Below are 15,625 nucleotides of genomic sequence, written 5' to 3'. Positions count from 1 at the left end.
GGATTATTGTGTTTCCCACTAGCCTTAGATGACTTGTAAAGCCTGCGGAGGAAGGGTAGGGGTTGGCAGGATCAGGAGTCTTGCTGGCCCCCTGTTAGGTGTCCCCAGCTTTGCTCTCTCACACCAGGTCACTTGAGCTGCCATCTCCGTTCAGGCTGCCTGCATCCAGGAGATGCTGTCTACAGCTCGTGCACTGCTCATCCCAAGGAACAGGAAAATTGGGTGGGATTTTCTGCCTCAAGAATGAAAAAAAAAAGTGATTTTTATCAATGTTTTCATATGGAAATTTGTACTGAACGTCTGAAAACCCAACACAGCTCAGAGCATGGTGAGGGAGGGGAAATGCCTATCCGGTCAGTCATTTTTCATTAGAAAAAGCCTCCGTTCTTCTACCAGCTTTATTCAGCAGACTCAGAGCCTGGCGTCCTGAATGCATCTCTGCATGGGCAAAACAGGGCATGCGGTCCAGGCCTTGCAATTATGTGTCATGGAAACCAATTGCACACGGGAACCGGATATCTTCACTGGCCACTAGCCCCTGGAAACGCGGCCTCTGCAAAGGCGATCGAGCATGCACACGTAGACTATCAGGCCCTCCATGGATTGCTTTGCTGCCTGTAACAGCTTCAGAATAGGCTGGTTCAAGCTCAGTGGGGTTTGGGTTGAATGGAGGGCAGGAGTCCGTCCAGCTGGAGACACAAAATTTGGCCCCGGGGGTTTGGAGTCGCGTCCCGCCGGTCTGTCTTGCTGGGCCGTTGGTGACGGGGGTTACTGTCCAGCTGGGATGCTAGCAGGGGAACGTTGGTCCCGCCGTGCAAGAACTAGCTTCTGGGCAAGCTTCACGCATCAGGGACAAATCTGTGCGACTTCCAACTCACGGTTCATTGACCACGCGATGCTGGGCTCATTCGAATTATTGAAGGGTGCTTGGGGAGAAGTGCTCGCTGTCTGTTAGGAAGGAGAGGTAACACAGGCCCTCTTTTCTGCTGCTCCTTGTTCATCGGAAACGGACCCAAACTGAACCTCTTGCATTGTAGGGGAATCTGGATACAGATCGGAGTGCCTCTGCCTTCTCTCCGTCCCAGCCCTCCCCGGTGGGACGGCAGTGTCATCTGATGTACCGCCCGGTCTTTATCCAAGCCTGACCTATCGCTCCCTTAGTGGGCAGCATGGAGGAGCTGTAGGCTTCAGAGGACCCCCCCAGTGCCAAGAGCTTGCTGCCAATGAAGGCTGAGCTTGCCGATAGGAGCCCGTTGCAGCTCTACCAACCTCCGCAGGCCTGGTCTGGACTTATCAGACCCCCTTGGTCCCTGTCCGGAGTCAGAGCTTCTCGTCTCACTTACCACCAACATGGATACCCACGTCCTGCACTTCCCAAAATCGTCTCCCTCACCTTGGCCTGAACTGAGTCACTGGTTGTCCTCTCTCCCCAGTGCTTAGGAGCAGAAGAGATGCCATTGATGGGGTCCCTCTTGCCCAGGCTCCTGTGTCGCACAGCAAGAGAAGGAAGATTGAACTGGGTCCGAGCAGGGTTTTTCCCCTGTTCCTCTCTCCCTTGCAGCCTCCAGCATTGAAGGCTCAGGAAGTTCTGCTTTGTGCCCCTCGCTCCCCTGCTCAATAGTGACTGATGCCCTTTTCCTCCAAAAATGTGCCCAATCCCTTTTTGAGTCTGGCTAAACTCCCCGCTTCCCCATGTCTGGAGGCAACACGCTTCACACTTCAATAACACACTGTGTAAAAAAACCCAACCCAACACTTCCTTTTGTTAGTTTTCAGCTTACTGCCAGCTCATTTCTTTTTTATGACCCCTAGTTCTTGTATCATGAGCAGCAGTAAATAATAAATCCCTATCTACTTTCTGTTCACCATTTTGTAAAGCCTTATCATGTCCTCTTTCAAATGTCTCTTTTCTAAATGGAATAGGCCTGGCCTCTTTAGTCTCGCTTCCCATGAAAGCCCCTCCGTACCATTAATCATCCTTGTCGCCCTTCTCCGGACCTTCTCTGGAAGCTCGGCATCCTATTGAAATACTTTATTCTCTGCCTGTAGCACATTTACAAATGACTGTCCCTGGCTTCATCTCAGACCTTGCTTCCCAGGGGCCGGACACAGTCCCCTGATGGCGGCTGTCACCTTTCCCTCTTGAATGTGCATGTAACGGTCCTTGGATTAAATGCATGAGATGATATTATTGTTTCCCCAGGTTTCCAAGTTCCCTACCACAGCATGATGCCCACTCTGGGCAGGTTTATAGATTTTTTAGCAACCAAGTTGCATTTGTTTTTTTGGTTGTTTTTTTTTTTTTAACTTAAATTAAACAGCCCAAAGTCTCAATACTGGGTGTCACAGAAGGCACCTAAGGAAAATAGCTTGCTATTCAATGCTCCACAGGACCCACTGGCTGCAGTAGAATAGGCAAGTACTCAGCACCTCTCATCTAGGTTCCCAGGCTAGAAAACTTTACCCTAAATACAGAAAAGCAGCTCCCCCTCCCCACCCCGCTTTATCAGCAGAGGACAATGGCATCTTTCATCATGTCACACTAGGGCCCAGACAGGCTGGACTTTCCCACCTCGGGCTAGCAGCCAAGCAGTGCAATCGACTCAACTACCAGGATAGTATCGACCCGGCGTTTCTTAGAGAGGTTTCAAATGCAGTGCTGCCAGGGGGCAGATCCACCCGCGCAGGCCTGAGCATGGGGTGGGGGGATGACCCTGCACTAGAGATCAGAAAGCAAAGGGCCCTGCTAGCCTGTAGCAGACCTGCTTATTTCAGAAAATGCCGGGGGGGTACTCCTGTCCCTCCGCACCAAAGTCCCGCAGCCCCGTGTAGCTTGTTCCTTTTAACACTATTTCAGAAAGCTTTCGGTTTCTCCTGGAGAAGGGCAGGGCAGAGTCACTCAGCCTTGCTCCCGACTCGGATGAAAGAATAACTAATTAAAACAAGTAGCTGGTCATTTCGGCTCGGGGTGGGAAACGTGTCCATCCTGGGATTGCCATGGGCTAGGGAAACGGGTGGGTCTCACCCACCCTGATGCAATGGGCTGCCAGGGGGTCTATGTGATGGAAAAGCTGGCAGGACCCCTGAGTGCTATGGCTTCCAGCTGAAGCTTAATGCGTCTTTTCAGGGGTTAAAATGCATTGCCTGCCCTTTGTTAACCAACGCGTGTGCCCTCTCCATCTCCAGCAGTTGCCTGTGGGACAGCCCAACAGAAAGGGGTAGCAAACAAACACACTTGGGACCAAGGAGCTGTTTCATTTACCACCTCAGATGCTCTCCACCCTGTTCAGACTGGTACCGCACAATGAATTGGCTCCTCTTTCCAGCTCCCAAAGTACTTTCCCAACCCAATGTGTCTACCAACGGGGTTGGCACAAGGTTAGGAGAGGGTCACAAATGGTTGCAAGTGCAGAGGGAATTCATAGTCAAGCCATTGGGGACACAGACCTCTTATTGCCCAGGAAGCCCTGATAAGAGGCCATGCCAATCTGGAGACCCTCAGTAATCCAGACATGCGGTGCTGGGTATGAGGATGGAAGATATTGTTTTCCAGGACGGACCCCTCCGTAAGACAGCATGAATTTCAGCGGTGCCGAGTCCTCATGGCTCAGAGCCTACGCAGTCTGCTTATTCTGGATCAGGTCCATCCTAACATGCCTCCGTCAATGATTGCAGACAGACCCGTGAAGCCTTTCTACAAGCCTCCACCACTTGGGATCAGCCCCTGAGTGGTGCCTTCCAAGGGTGAGCATGCAAGACCGAGATGTTTCTGGGCAGACTCAAAGAAACCCCAAACCCAACCCCAAGAAAATCCTCCTCACTCGCATGTACTTTACTTTTCTTCATTTTATTCTTGTATTTGTACAGCTATATTTTACAGAACGCATTAATGCAGTTTAGACACAGCCCAAACCCTGTCCGCCCGAGATTGTTTAAAACACAAGCACGTAAAATAAGACAACACCCCCCCAAAAAACATTCCCCAATGAAGAGTTCCATCCAGACTCCTTTCTGCAAATGTCTAAGCTGTACCTTGAAAAGGACGCGGGGCTCATGTAGTCCATACATTGAAAACTTCCATTGAAAAGAAAGGCACCGTGCGAACCACATTTTACATATATACAGACTGAAAACTAGAACAAAAAAAAAAAATTACACTTTCTTCTTATTATTTTAAATTCCTTCTGCAGCTTTGTCGGTTTAATACACACCTTTTTTTTTTTTTTTTGGAAATTGTAAACCTTCACTTGCAAAAAAATACAAATACACGGATGCATTTAGACAAAATATTTTCTTACTTGTAAGATGCAATACTTTAAAATATCTCGTTAAGTGCTCTATCACAATAAAGATTCTCAGGCTGGCATCTGCCTGCAGATACCAACTGAGCCTTTAATGCATTTTATATATATTTTTAATATATCTTTTTTTTTTTTAAAGGTCTATATATATTTATTTTATATATCTATATATAGATCTATATATAGATATATATATCTATATATTTACTTATATATATATCTATATATTTACAACTCTGTCATAGATTTCTTCACCTTTGGTTAAAAACATTAAAGCCCTGTCTTTCATAGCATACACAATTCATCTCTCTTTTAAAAGAAAAACGCACACGTTTTGCATACAAAAAAAGAAACCAAAATTGTTCCCTCCCCACCCCCCCGAAAAAAAAAATTACATTCCTCATCTTCAGGCTGTGAAGGCTGTGAAGGTCAAACTCCAGAGATTATCAACACTCCACTGCACAGACATGTAAAAGGACTATTGTTATTTTTCCTCTCTTATACACAAAGAAGATCTGAATAATTTTATTATTATTATTATTATTATTTTACTTTCACATAACTGGGAAAAATAAAACCCGTGTATTTTTGTCTTGTGTGTGTGTGTGTGTGTGTGTGTGTGTGTGTGAGAATATTTGTTTTTCACCTATCTGCACGATGGGCTTAGAGGCACTCCATCACATGATGAACATTGTAAAGTGTTACAAGTAGCCTTTGGACATCGTCGATGCCACCCGTCCGCTTTCAGCACGCCTTGGGCAGCTCTGGCGGCACCTCTGTCGTGGAGACACGATACTGCACCTTGGTGTTGGTGATGGCGCCGTGTTTCTGCCGGAGATGGAGCCGCAGCTGGCTTTTGTGGCGGAAGTGCAGGTTACACTTCTCACACTGCGTGGGGGAGAGGGAAACGAAAGCAGGTGAGATGGAGGGCGCTTGCATAGGAGGTTTTGTGTTCGAGCCGCCCTTACGACTCCCTGGTCCCCATGGTTGAGAGCCACCTCCGGGTAATTCTTGCACCCTGAGAACATGACATCTCTTCTACAGATGGGACAACGGGGGTGCAGATGGGCTAAGGGACTTGCCACTGGTCATCCCAGGGGGTCTGTGGCAGAGCTTGAAGTTGAGCCCCGGTCTCATGAGTTCCAGAAACCCACGAGTCCTCCTTTCATGTCAAGATAACGTCACGGAGAAGCCGACGGCTCTGCCGCAGCCTCGCAGACAGTTGGTTCAAGTCCCAATGGGACTTTTGCAAGCCGGTCTGTAGCACCTTCCCTCCAGCGCATTTCAAGCTCACACGACTAAGCAGCTGGGAGCAGCCCCCCGGTCTATAGCCCCCCACCCGGTCACAGAGAGGGAAACTCAGAGCAGTCAAGCAGCTTGTTCAAGACCAAACAGCTAGCCAGGAGCAAACTGGGATGTGTTGAACACTTGTCTTCTTTAAATCTCTAAACAGTCCCTATTCCTGGGGGGATGTCCATGTCTATCTGAACTCGACCCACCAGCCAGAGGGATTGTGTGACCTCCCTACAGCTGGGTGGGGGTTTTCTCACACTCTCCATGGGCTGGAGAGCAGTCTGGGGGGGGGGTGGTACTGGTAAGGCTGGATGCTTCCCCATGTCCCAGCTACTCTGGGTTCTGGTGGCAGCCTTTCCTGGCTGGCTCCAGATGAGTACCCATCTTTATTCAGTTCAAGGTTAAGCTGCATTGCTCTGGATTTTGATCTAGCTGGGTCAGGGGTAAAAGCAGCCCACCGAGACAAGCTCTGCCCAGTGGGACACCACAGACTACGGGGTTAGAGAAAAGCCAGCGGGGTCTAGATCCACCCAGGTGCATTGCACCCTGGTTCTCTCTCCTCACCAGCACCTTAGTCTGCATATAGCAAAAGGGGAAAGATCCCTTGGGAACCTGCAGGCTCCTCAAGGAACAGTGACCTTCTCTAGGTAGGGAAGGGGAATGGAACAAAAAATACAGCCAAGGCGTGCTCTGAGCCGGGAACACTGGTCAGCACACCACGCACTTCCACGTGCAGCTGGTCTGGGTTAAATGCTACCTCAGCAGCTGGCTTTGCACAGGGAGAGGAAAAGCAACCTTGGGGAAAGGTTTTCTGAGGATGCCCAAGGCTGTCCAGGGGCACCCAGAGCTGGGGGTCAGTCTTGAAGCCATCAGCCTTCTGCCTCCTAAGGGGCTTCAGCGCTCAGTCCCCGAGGGTCACTTACATGGTATGGTTTCTCTCCCGTGTGGATTCGAAGGTGGCTCTTGAGGGTCTGTAGGTGCCGGAAGCGCGTGCCGCAGATTTCGCAGGGGTATGGTTTCTCGCCCGTGTGGATGAGCACGTGCGCGCGGAGATGAGCAACCTGTCATGGAGGAGACAGCGTCACGGACGGGTACCTGCTGCAGGGGCATTGAGGCTGTCCTGCACGCTGTGTCTAACACCCCCCAGCTTCAAAGTATGAGCTGGTGGCCAAGGGCAGGGGGTCAGGAAGATGCATCCCTCCCTCCCACTGCCCCAGGGGTCTGGACTGCACAAGCCTGGATCACCCAGGAGTGGATGCCCCCCGCAGCACCATGAGAATTGCTCCTGGACTAGGTGGACCTTGTGCCAATCATAGTCATGCCATGAAGCTGTGGTCTGAAGGGACTATCCAGTTGCTCTTACAACTCCTCAGACGTCCCAGCTGGAGTGTGAAGAGCCAGCATCTCAGCCCAGCCTGGCAGACCCTTTCCCAGTGGTACCCAGAAGGGAGTTTCCTGGGGTCCTAGTTATCGCACCCCGCTAAGCATCAGCTTCTGATGTTTGTAACATAAACCCAACCTGAGCCCCCGCAGCTCATGCAGAAATGCAAGAGGCAGAAGCCAGGGTCAGATTAAAGGCTGCATCTTAGCTAAGCTAACTGCTGAGAGCAAAGTCTGCAGTCCCGTGTTTTTCTCTGCTATAGCAAGCAGCATCCTCCACCCAGAGGCAGCCCAGACACTTTCTCCAAGTCTTTTCCTCGTGTCCCCAGGCCATGCATCAAAGAAGCCCAGGCCCTGACAAGAAGAAACCCCCACCCTATCCCCAGACCACTGCTCTGGGGAGTTAGCGCCAGTCCTGACCTGGACAAATCTGGCTCCGCAGGTCTCGCACTTGTAGGGCTTCTCCCCTGAATGGATGCGCGTGTGGGTTTTCAAGTTGGCTGGCCGGTTGAACTGTGCGCCACAGATATTGCACCGATACGGTTTCTCCCCTGTTGTCCACACAGAAAGAAAGAGGTCTGTTTAGTCCCCGGTACCCAGGGCCACCGTGTCCACGCAGCGCAGGGGAGCGAAGCCCTGCACTCCACCTGGCTTCCACTCCCCCACAAAGGCCCTGCAAGCACAGCTTGAGGCAGGCCCAGGCCACTCAGGCATCTGCAATGCAAGAGCTCTCCCATGTGCATCTCCTTCCCTGCTGGATACAGAGTCCCCGTGGCCTGATCCCACACACGTGACAGCATGTGTCTAAGTGTCTGCTGATGCCCATGTACAGTTAAAGCCTGTGCCATTCAGGCCTAATCTTTACTCCAAACTTCCTTTCTCCAAAATGTGAATTGGTTGTTTAAGTGTTAATAAGAACCAGGTAACATCCTCCCATCCCCCAAGATTTCTGAGTGGCGACTAACCCTCAATTCCCTTTGCTTCCCAGCTATTCTCCCATTACTAGTAAGATTTCCCCAGGCTGGGCAGGACCTGGATTCCTCAACTGCAAACACAAGATTTGTGTTTTTGTCTTTTTTAAATTGCACTCCGTTTCGTGCAATTTTAAAAAGTTGCATTGCTGCCCTCTGTGTTGACCCCAAGGTGTGAGGCCAACTTTGCTCTTCCCCCATCAGAGATGCCCTTGCACCCAGGCACAAGCCAGGTGCCCCCCCAGCAATGCATACACTATATGGATCTGTGCCCCAAAACCACCCTTCCATAATGCTCGGGCATTCGAGGCCCCACTTCAATGCACTCCCAAAGACTGGATGGGGACGATGGGCCGTACCTGTGTGAACGGTTTTGTGGCTGGCGAGATTCCCTTTGTAGCGGAAGGAGGCCTGGCACCGGTCGCACTTGTACGGCTTGTCACTGTGCACCTGCAGGGAGTGTCTCTTAAGAGAAGCCTCTTCCGAAAACCTGCAGTCACACTCGTTGCAGAAGAAGGCGCCGTTTTCTGCTGGGAAAGAGGAAAATGTAGAAGATCAGCAAGTGGATAGTCATGCCCGGGATGTGCCGTGGGCTCAGGGAGCAGGGGAGGGCAGGAAGCCAATTTAGCTGGACCCTGTCTGGGACTCGGCAAAAATCAGCAGCACCTTCATGCTGCCCTTGGCAGAGATAAGAGGTCCAAGATCAAGGCAAGGTGGCCCAAAAAGTCGAGCATGATTGAGGCACACCAGTTTCCCAACCCAAGACAATGCTGTGATGCAGCTGGCATTGTGACTACGATGTCCCGATCGCCTCAGTCAACTCCTACACACAAAACCACCCACGGGCCCAACAACAGAGAGGAGAAGCAGCCTCTTCAGAAACAGGAAGCAGAAGACAAGAGCTTCCCTACTCAAGAGTGCTTTTCCTGCATCTAAAATCAGAATTTCTCCTCGCCTGGAGCAACTCGACTCTGAGCAGCAGATAAAACCCCCAAATCTCCAGATTTACACCAGGGGGCTTGTCGAACATTGCCAGCTTCATTAGCTCCTCATCACCCTGCATGCAAAAGCAGACCCCTTCCCAGCGCAGAGGCTGCGAGTAGGATTGCTGCACGAGGAAACATGTTTCCAGCTTGGGCAACTGGGTCTGCTCCCCTCCCCGTGATCCCAGCTGGGTGCGGCTTTCTTCACTTCCTGTCCTGAACTGCTGGGCGAGCTAGGGGTAACGATCTTATCTCACACCGTGCCTAATCTTTGCGGGTGGACGGGTAAGCAAACACACTCCCAATGATCATATCCAAAGGTTCAGAAAGTTTGGGGTTCAGGCCCTTGCAGATCGGGACACAGAAGCAACCATGCTCTTGGGTTCTCAAAGGGGACCAGACTCACTTGGAGGAAGGGCGCTATAGGGCTGTGCCATGGCCCCACCATTTTTCCGGCTTGCCTCCACTAGCTGGCACGGCAAGGGAGGAAGACCTGGGTTGTGGCCTTACCGCAACTCGAGTCTGAGTATTCGGACTGGGTTTCCCCCATCTCCTCGCCGAAGGTCGAGCCGGGGGTGTGAAGGCACATCTCAGAATGCTGGGGGGACTGGGAGCCGCAGGAGCTGCATTTGGACGAGTGCATGTACAGCGGGGACTGGCCTTCGCTGCTTGGAGAGGACCCATCCAGCGTCCTGGGGAAGAAGAGCAATGTAACCCGTGAGGACAGAACGTGCAAGACCAGGGCTGCAGCTGCCATCACCAGCCCAGGCGCAAGGTGAATACAAGCAAGGACTGCTGCTCTGCTGTGCATTGAGCAGCAACGCTTTACCCTATGGGGACTCACCACCTGGGGATCGCAAAGCCTTCTATAAATATCCTGGTGCAATGGGCAGCTGAGGACTACGTTTGAGATGATTCGCCCAGGGCTACACAGAATCAGAGTGAAGTGGGGCTGGGAGGGACCTCCAGAGAGGTCATACTTGGTCCAACCCCTGCCCGAGGCAGGATCAGCTCTGTGCAAACCATTCTGTGCAAATCCATTACCTAACCTCTTAGCAAAACTACACTGATGCAAGCACAAGACGTCACACCCTAATCTGCCGCAGGTAAAGCCGGGGATTCACAGCGGCCAAGCCGATCACCCGAGTGAGCCATCAGACCACCCTGGTGTTGCTACATTAGGGAAATCAGAATCAAAGACAATGAGGATTGAAGGGACCTCGGGAGGTCACATCTAGTCCAACCCCCTGCTCCAAGCAGGACTAGCCCCGACTACATCATCCCAGCTAAAGCTTTGTCTAGCCGGACCTTCAAAACCTCCAAGGATGGAAAGTCCACAACCTAAATGTACTTTACTGACTAAATCCTCCATTGGTGTCACCTTAAACAGCTCCACTGGGTTTGCCAATGAGCTCTTTGAGGATCTGACCCTACTGACTGACGAAGCATAGCTCTCCCACGCACTAATAGAAACCAGCAAAGCTGCAAGGTTTTGTCCTCACCTGTTAACAATGTTGTTGAGCCTGCTGGCTTGTGGGATGGTGGAGTCCTCCCCGCTCACGCTCATCTTGGTCGGGGACTGGACGTCCAGAGTCTCAGGCTCTATCGACTGCTGGCAGTTCGAGAGAGGCATGTAGGAGCGAGGCGAGAGGGTCCCCATGTCGTTCTGCTCGGCCCCCTCTTGCTTGGTGCTCTGATTGAGGGAGTTGAGGACGATGAACTTGTACTTCTTCCAATTGCAGGCTTTGGGGTCAGTGGGGCTCTTGGTGGCCAGCAAGCCGGAGCCCTGCCCGATGCGGGCGTTCTTGCTGCTGCTGGACTCAGTGGGCGAGTTGGGTTGGCAGTCCGACTTCTGGGGGCTCTGCGGGCTGATGAGCCCCTTGCGGTTCATGGGCGTGTTGGTGGGTTCAAAGTGCTGGCTGATCTCATCTTCCGAAGACGTCCTTTCTTCCTCTTTGCCCACCTTGTCGCAGGCGAAGTAGGGGTTATTTCGGACTGACGGCGCAACGGGTTTGGGGCCAGCAGCAACGCTGTAGTGCATGTCGCTCCTAGGCTCCTCAGCAGCTACATCCTTTGGGGAATAAACTGTGGTATGGCACATGTTGGCGGAGACGTCTGTGACGGCGCGTGTGTACTCGGTAGGGATGGTCCGGGAGGTATCGCATGGCAGCACCCTTTCCTTTGGGAAGGGGTTGGCTCTCGACAGGTCCGACAGCGGCATCCTCACCTCCCGCAGGTCATCGTCAAGGAGGAAGCCGTTCAGGGGGATAGGGCTGTATCCCGTGTAGGAAAGGGGGGACCCAGACAGGCCACTGTACAAGCCGGGGGCGAACGCTCTGCTGTCGCATAGAGATCCATTCCGGAGAGGCATGTTGCTCTCAGAGACTTCCCGGGCCCTGTATCCCATCATCTCTGTATGGCTCAGCATCCGGCCGGCCAAGAAATCTTCCCGTGGCGTCTTCATGGCCATCTCCGCTTCACTGTACAAACAAGCGAGACCACAGGGAAGGGTTACTATCATCCCTAGCATTTAAATGATGTTGGCCGACGCACCGTCCATTCTTTCACTCCCCCCCTCAAAAAAACACAACACACCCCAGTCTTGAACGGGGCCCGCGCCTCTCACCTAGACTTGACAAACTTCCGGCAGGTATCAACCACGTGCTCCATCTGCAGGTACAGGGCTGTGGCCATAACGGCGAGGATATTACTCTCTCTCAGGTTGAGGCGGGAAGTGTACATGAAGTCCAACAGGATGCAGAACCCCTCGGGGTTGATCTCTGGATCCAGATTGATGACGCTCAGGTTGCACTTTAGCTGGTCGGTGAAGATGCTGTAGAAGAGGCCGCTGCAAAGGGGAGAAGGAGCGGGAGGAGAAGGAGAGTGAAACATTGGGAGATGGTGGAAGAAGAGGGGAGTTTGACTGGAGTACAGCATAGTGTAGGGGCTCTGGAAATCAGCAGGGGGGCTCCCAAGTGGATGGACGTCCTGCTCTGGGAGAGGCTGAGGACTCCTATTTTGGTACATACAAGCCCACCCCCTTCATAAATGGGCCCAATGAAACTTCTTTCTTGTCCACTTCTTCCTCCTGCCCTGAGCTCCTTTGCTGGTCCACAAAAAAAAATCATCACATAACTGAGTAGGTAGCATCCTCCCTTTTTTTTTTGGCTACTTGTTCACTCCATCCCCTTCACCTATCATAGCCCCATTTGTTGGTGTTTTTCCCCTTCTCTCCCTCCATCACTTGCATATCTCTGGAGTCTCGTGGAAGACACCGTGATAAGCTATTTAGGCAAAAAAAAACCCCACTCCAAAACAAAACCTTGTAGATGTTTTCTGCTGCTTTCAAACCCAAATCCTTTCATTTCCTCTGCCTGATCACATGAGAACAATAGAAGTGGGTCATGTTTTATTTACAAGGGAAGATAACAAATAGATACCCAGTCAACAGAATGAGAAATCAGGCAAGGGAGGGGAAAAAAAAAAATCAATGGGATATTAATACCACATGTTTAAAACTGACTGGGAAGTAAAGCTTGATTGCAGGGGACGTACTACCAGGCCTGAGGGATGCTAGAGACAGGGGCAGACAACCACCCGTGGACCCAGGAACAAGCCCGTCCCATCTGTTTAATGATGTCAGGCAATGCAGCATCTCAGACCTATTCGGACAGCAGCACGCTGGCTCCCAACCGCAACTCCAGTCCCTACGGAGCTGCCGGACGTGACCACGCAGCTCTGAACCCCGTGATTTTGGATAGGGAGCAGCACATGTATGTGGGAACGCTGCCCATCGCTGGCCTCTGGCTCACCTGCAGGCCATGAGGACCGTCTTGTGGGCTCTGAACTGTTCCCGGTTCACGACGATGACAACATCGGTCAGGATATCCCGGCTCCGAAGCCGGTTGAGGTTGAGGAGGACGTCGCTCGCGTGGCGGGTGAACTGGATGCAGCTGTCTGCCGGAGAGGCCATCTTGAGCCTGCACGAGACAAGAGGGGAAAAAGTTGAAGCCGGGAGGCCTCTGGGAAGGCATTGCGAGCGGGACTAAGACCTGCTGCTCTCTTACTGAAGAGCAAGAGTTGATGCAGACAGCAGCAGACCTTTGGCTACGACCACCTGAAGGCTTCCACCCACCCCATTCACTGGCTTGCTCTGCTCCATCTCTCTCCCTAGCTCGGGGGTGGATGCAATGAGACCTTACCAGCAGCTAGCCAGCAGTACCTTCTTCCCACCCTGACGCCGTGACCTCTCCACACACACCTGCCCCGGCCCAAACAGTATACGTGCCGCTCTGCATATCCCCGCTGGAGACTGCATAGCCCAAATTGGAAAATAAAAGCTCTTCTTGACCATCCCTGCTGGTGCCTTGAGCTGAGCACTGAACCGAGCTGCTGATTTTTGGGTGCCACTTGGAAGGAGACTGGTTCATCGTTCCCCAGTGGACTGGTGCCAGGATCCAGACAGAAGCCTGGCTCCCCCGTGCCTAATGCACTTGACCCCGGCCAGATCTGAGGTCCAGCTCCTCTAGTGGAGGATGGCACCGGCTGTCCTAAGGACTAGTTATTCTCCTTTTCGCTCTCCACGCTTTGGTTTGACACCTTCCAAACATGCTTCCTTTGGTCCACTCTTTTCCAGGCATTCCCCATCCATCCCTGGGACAGCCTGAGCTTCCCTTGGCCTGAAATTCTGCATGGGAATTTGCATCTTAAATGCCAAATTTTTCAATGAAAAGCAAGCTACACCTCCCCCCCGCACCTGGCGGTAGGACATAAACACACGCTATTTTGGAGGTGCAGCCGCACATTGGAACACAGACGCAGGGTGGGGCTAATGAAGCATTGCATTCACCCATTTAGAAAGCCATGCAATTAAATTCACATACCCAGTGCCTTAATTCACAGTCCAAAAGCTTCTTTCAAACCTATGAATAAAACACAAGAAAACACCGGATTAGTTTGCGATTGTAAACTGGCTGTGGTGGGGGGACGGGGCGGGGGATGAAGATAAGCCTTGCTGTTTTGACGCAGGACGAGCATGGGAGATAACAAACCCTCCACTTTCCGGTAAGGCTCCCATCCTTCCTGGAGAGCACACTGGTATCACAACCACAGGCTTTGGGAACCCAGTCAGACTCTTCCACACCCTCCATCCCAAGCCCTGGCTGTGTGCCACGGTGCCTTTCATTTCCATGACTCAGGATCTTACGAGCAGTGGGGAAGGCCGAGGAGAAGTCAAGTCAAGCAAGAACTTGGTCATCCCTCATGTCCAAGATGAGTCTCGCCATGTACCCCATCCTCCTAATCCCGTCCCAGTTCCAGGGCTACTAAACTGCACCCTCAATGCAGCTTCTCCTCGGCTCAGCAACCTGAAAAGGCCTAGAGCATCCTCTCCTTGAGTCACCGCCATTCTCGAAGCACTTTACAAACACCAGTTACATGCTCAGAAGTGGCACTCCCACGCTGGAGTTTGGGAAACTGAGGCACTGAGAGATTAAGTAATGGAACAAAGGCATGCGGTGAGTCAGTGAAAACCCAACCCGGAACTCATCCCTGGCCCCAATGGATGGAAGCAGCAAGGGCCAGAGAGGATTTTGAATGCCAAAAAAGAAAAAGGGCATTTTTCTGTCCCCCTAATTTGCATCAATGATTAATGCATTTAGGTTAAAAGCAAAAAGGCTTCAACCCAGCAGAGCAGCAGAGTTCTGCATTCACTTCCCAGTACCAGTCATGCAGGCAGGAAACCAAACTCATTTTAAAAATTGAGCTCTCCATTTCTTTGTCTTGAATGCTTTAAAATAAGTTTTTCAAGTGATCCATCTGAGTCAGATCACGCTGCTGGGGCTGAGAGCAACCCTAAGGGGCTGAGCACCTGAAGGACAGGAGGCTGATCCTGGTTCCTACAGAAACAAGTCCTCCCCGCTTAGCCAAGCTGGCTTGCACACTTGAAAAAAAAAAAAAGAAAAAAAAATAAAAAAAAAATCATCCTTCTCTTATCGTCCCCCAGCTCAGAGGGAGGGTTGAGGATGCTGACAGGACGGCCGTCCCCCGAAATCCCCATGCCCACACGCACATGGTGCCAACCTGCAAAGCAGCGCCGCTCGAAAAAAAGTGACTCATTTCCCAAGCACTGCAGACTCTGACCTTTCCACGCAGCGCCCCGTGCCAGCCACTCTCCAAGCTCACACTGAAGCCAAAAGATTGGCAGGATTTTGTCAGCCCTGGGCCCCGCTGCAGAGTTTCCAGCCCCGGAGCAATGGGTTGGGGATGCACAATAAGGGGGGCAGCTACACTGAGCACCCAGTCCCACCAAGGCCAGGGCCGGCACACCTGTCTCACACAGCAGGATCCCTGCCGGGCCTGGGTGTGGAGCGGGATGGGGGAGAAACTTGGGAGTCTTTCGACACCACGAGAGAAACTCCTGCAGGAAACAACGCCGGGCCTGGGTGTGGAGCGGGATGGGGGAGTAACTTGGGAGTCTTTCGACACCACCAGAGAAACTCCTGCAGGAAACAATTCCCAGGCAGGGCTGGGATGGGGCATGCCCACATGCCGCCAAAGGAAGCTGCCCTCTGCCACTCCTTTGCATATCCTACCGCCCTTCAATCAGCACCCCTTACTACCCAAGGCAGATGCCAAAGGTGCTGCCCGCTCATCTCCAGCAGCCGCGGAGAATTCAACCATCTGGGGACTGCGGGGG

General features: G+C 52.1%; 1 protein-coding gene across 4 annotated transcripts in view; it reads right to left on the bottom strand.

Moving 5' to 3' along the window:
* Window positions 1-3,828: 3,828 nt before the first annotated feature.
* The window catches only part of BCL6 (B cell CLL/lymphoma 6), an 18,849-nt gene continuing 7,052 nt past the window's right edge, over window positions 3,829-15,625 (bottom strand). Inside the window, exons 1-10 of one of the 4 annotated variants that reach the window (XM_025202672.1) lie at window positions 14,135-15,357; window positions 13,812-13,850; window positions 12,741-12,908; window positions 11,555-11,776; window positions 10,431-11,408; window positions 9,439-9,620; window positions 8,305-8,475; window positions 7,395-7,525; window positions 6,518-6,655; window positions 5,046-5,189 (exon numbers count right to left, since the gene is read on the bottom strand). In XM_025202672.1, coding sequence (XP_025058457.1) covers window positions 5,046-5,189; window positions 6,518-6,655; window positions 7,395-7,525; window positions 8,305-8,475; window positions 9,439-9,620; window positions 10,431-11,408; window positions 11,555-11,776; window positions 12,741-12,901 — 2,127 coding nt within the window. In that variant the 5' untranslated portion in view covers window positions 12,902-12,908; window positions 13,812-13,850; window positions 14,135-15,357. Of the gene's footprint in view, window positions 5,190-6,517; window positions 6,656-7,394; window positions 7,526-8,304; window positions 8,476-9,438; window positions 9,621-10,430; window positions 11,409-11,554; window positions 11,777-12,740; window positions 12,909-13,811; window positions 13,851-14,134; window positions 15,358-15,625 lie in introns of those variants that run through there. The other 3 variants (XM_006022414.3, XM_006022415.3, XM_025202673.1) reach the window with 3 other exon arrangements.

Source organism: Alligator sinensis, unplaced genomic scaffold (assembly GCF_000455745.1).
Source record: "Alligator sinensis unplaced genomic scaffold, ASM45574v1 scaffold301_1, whole genome shotgun sequence".
In the NCBI taxonomy this organism is placed as follows: Eukaryota; Metazoa; Chordata; order Crocodylia; family Alligatoridae; genus Alligator; species Alligator sinensis.
Note: the sequence above shows the minus strand (reverse complement) of the source record. Positions and strands in the feature narration are given on the sequence as shown.